Source organism: Calidris pugnax, unplaced genomic scaffold, assembly GCF_001431845.1.
Source record: "Calidris pugnax isolate Ruff unplaced genomic scaffold, ASM143184v1 scaffold774, whole genome shotgun sequence".
NCBI lineage: Eukaryota > Metazoa > Chordata > Aves > Charadriiformes > Scolopacidae > Calidris > Calidris pugnax.
Window position 1 is genome coordinate 2,589 of NW_015091441.1, and position 3,164 is coordinate 5,752.

Here is a 3,164-nt window from a genome sequence, read left to right on the forward strand (position 1 = left end):
GCGGAGATGGAGGACGAGCCATGGGGGGACCTTGGGGGTGACTCAATTGTCTCCTTCCTCTCTCCCTCCCCAGGGCTGCGGGCGGCCGTGGAGCTGACGGAGTCCGGAGGGGGCACCGTGACACCCGGGGGGTCCCTCACCCTCCGCTGCAAGGCCTCCGGCTTCACCTTCAGCAGCTTCACCATGCAATGGGAGCGACAGGCCCCTGGGAAGGGGCTGGAGTGGGTCGCACTTATTAGCAGTGGTGGTACCACAGTTTACGCGCCGTCGGTGAAGGGTCGCTTCACCATCTCCAGGGACAACTCCCAGAGCACGGTCACGCTGCAGATGAACAGCCTCAAGGAGGACGACACGGCCACCTACTACTGCGCCAGAGCTGCTGGTAGTTATAGTTGTGGTTACGGTGCTACTGCTGCTGCTGGTGGCCCCGACCCCATCACCGTGTCCCCACATCCCTGACCCGGGTCCCCACATCTCAGCATCTCCCTGACACCCCACACCCAGCCTGGCCCCTTCCACCAAACATGGACCATGCTCCCAACCCAGGTCCTTGCCCCAAGTCCTGACCGTTGGCCCTGAGCCCACCTGAGCAAATGGTTGAGACTTGGGGCAAAACCAGTTGAGGTTGGGGGCAAAGGGTTGAAGCTCAGGGCAAGGACCTGGGTTGGGTGAAGGGTTGGAAGAAGATGTTGGTGGCCCCCAACCCGGCACCGTGTCCGGAAGGGGGTCTGTGGTGGGGGGAAAGGGTCGGAGTTGAGGAGAGGGGTCTGGGGTGGGGACAAAGGGGTCAGGAAGGTGTCAGTCAGGGCAGAGGAAGGGTCTGGGCTCTGAGTTGGGGTCTGGGACTCACAGCAAAGGGGGGTTGGGGACAAAAGCAGCTGAGATTGCTAAATCTTGACGGTTCACAGCCAAAAATTGGTCAAAGGGGTGGGCAAAGAGTCATGATTTGGGCAAAAACTGGTCAAGGGTGGGACATAGAGTCAAGGTTTGAGCCAAAAGGGGTTGAGGGTTGGAGCAAAATGTAGAGATTTGGTAAGAAATTGGTTGAGACTTCAGGCAAAGAGTTGAGATTGGGGGAAAATTGGTCAAGTTTTGGTACAAAGGGTTGTGATTTGGGGCTAAATCACTCAAGGATGAAGGAAAGGGTCAAAGTTCGGGACAAGGACCTGGGTTGGGTGAAGGGTTTGAGGTAGATGTGGGGACCCAGCGCAGGGATGTGGGGACACGGTGATGGGGTTGGGGCCACCACCAGCATAAGCACAAGCACTACCACTATCAGCATTTTTGGCGCAGTAGTAGGTGGCCGTGTCGTCCTCCTTGAGGCTGTTCATCTGCAGCGTGACCGTGCTCTGGGAGTTGTCCCTGGAGATGGTGAAGCGACCCTTCACCGACGGCGCGTAGGCTGTGTATTTACCATTGTAGCTAATTTCTGCAACGAACTCCAGCCCCTTCCCAGGGGCCTGTCGAATCCAGAACATGTTGAAGTTGCTGAAGGTGAAGCCGGAGGCCTTGCAGCGGAGGGTGAGGGACCCCCCGGGTGTCACGGTGCCCCCTCCGGACTCCGTCAGCTCCACGGCCGCCCGCAGCCCTGGGGAGGGAGAGAGGAAGGAGACAATTGAGTCACCACCAAGGTCCCCCCATCGCTATCCCTCCCCCAGCTCCTCGCCCGTTCCCCAACACCCCTGGTCTCTGTCCCCCCATCTCAGCATCTCCCCAGAACCCTTCCCCTCAGCCTGGACCCTTCCCCAAGCCCAGAGCCCTCACCTGAGTTGACAGCGATGGTGACACCTACTACGCGCCGTCGGTGAAGGGTCGCTTCACCATCTCCAGGGACAACTCCCAGAGCACGGTCACGCTGCAGATGAACAGCCTCAAGGAGGACGACACGGCCACCTACTACTGCGCCAAAAGTGCTGGTGGTGATGGTTGGGGTTATGGTGCTGCTGGTGGCCCCGACCCCATCACCGTGTCCCCACATCCCTGTGCTGGGTCCCCACATCTTCCTCAAACCCTTCACCCAACCCAGGTCCTTTCCCTGAGCTTTGACCGTTTCCTTCAACCTTGAATGATTTATCCGTAAATCCCAACCATTCCTACCAAATCTCACCAATTTCTGCCACAAATCAACCAACTTTTCCCCAATCTTGACTCTTTGCCCCAAGTGTTAACCTCCTCCCCCAAATTCAACCACTTTTGTACCAAATCTTGACCATTTTCCCCGACCCTCAACCCCTTTTGGCACCAACCTTGACTCTTTGCCAAACTGTTGAGCACTTTTTGCCCAAATCTTGACTCTTTGCCCAACCCTTGACTGGCTTTGGCCCAAATCTAATACCTGCCCTGAAGCCCCTCTGCCAGTGCTCTGGTGTCACCTCCAGCAGCCCCGGCACAGGCTGGGGTAAAGAGACACCTGGGATCTTCCCAAAATCCTTGGTCCATTTCTCAGTTCCCCTGAACTGAGCCCTGACATCCCTGCCCAACATCCCAAAATCCCAGCATCTTCCCCAAAACCTTTGTTCCCAGCCCAGACCCCTATCTCGGGGTTCAGAAGAGGGGTCCGTGGTGGGCTTAGGGCCAATGGTCAACACTTGGGGCAAAGACCTGGGTTGGGAGCATGGTCCATGTTTGGTGGAAGGGGCCAGGCTGGGTGTGGGGTGTCAGGGAGATGCTGAGATGTGGGGACCCGGGTCAGGGATGTGGGGACACGGTGATGGGGTCGGGGCCACCAGCAGCACCAGTAGCACCGTAACCACAACTATAACTACCAGCAGCTTTGGCACAGTAGTAGGTGGCCGTGTCGTCCTCCTTGAGGTCCTTCATCTGCAGCATGAGCGTGCTCTGGGAGTTGTCCTTGGAGATGGTGAAGCGACCCTTCACCGACGGCGCGTAGAAGGTGCTACCACCACTTTCAATACCCGCGACAAACTCCAGACCCTTCCCAGGTGCCTGTCGCACCCATTCCATGGGGAAGCTGCTGAAGGTGAAGACAGAGGCCTTCGAACAGAAAGTGAGGGACCCCCCGGGTGTCTGGAGGTTCAGACCCCTTCTCCATCCTCCTCCTCCTCCTCCTGGCCGCCCTCCCAGGTAGGACCCTCATCTTCCCTCCCCGCCCGCGGAGATGGAGGACGAGCCATGGGGGGACCTTGGGGGTGACTCAATTGTCT

The 3,164-nt window shown here is 58.2% G+C and overlaps 3 gene segments (V, D, J or C); 1 reads left to right on the forward strand and 2 right to left on the reverse strand.

The window, feature by feature from the left end:
• The first annotated feature begins 6 nt into the window (after nucleotides 1-6).
• LOC106899674 lies at nucleotides 7-459 on the forward strand. The segment is given in 1 exon segment: nucleotides 7-459. A coding segment is annotated over 1 exon segment (453 nt).
• Nucleotides 460-1,127: 668 nt separating this feature from the next.
• LOC106899675 lies at nucleotides 1,128-1,999 on the reverse strand. The segment is given in 2 exon segments: nucleotides 1,128-1,643; nucleotides 1,901-1,999. Coding segments are annotated over 2 exon segments (615 nt in total).
• Nucleotides 2,000-2,688: 689 nt separating this feature from the next.
• LOC106899676 overlaps nucleotides 2,689-3,164 on the reverse strand; it is a 4,447-nt gene continuing 3,971 nt past the window's right edge. The window contains 1 exon segment of the V gene segment in view: nucleotides 2,689-2,896. Within this exon segment, the coding sequence occupies nucleotides 2,689-2,896 (208 nt within the window).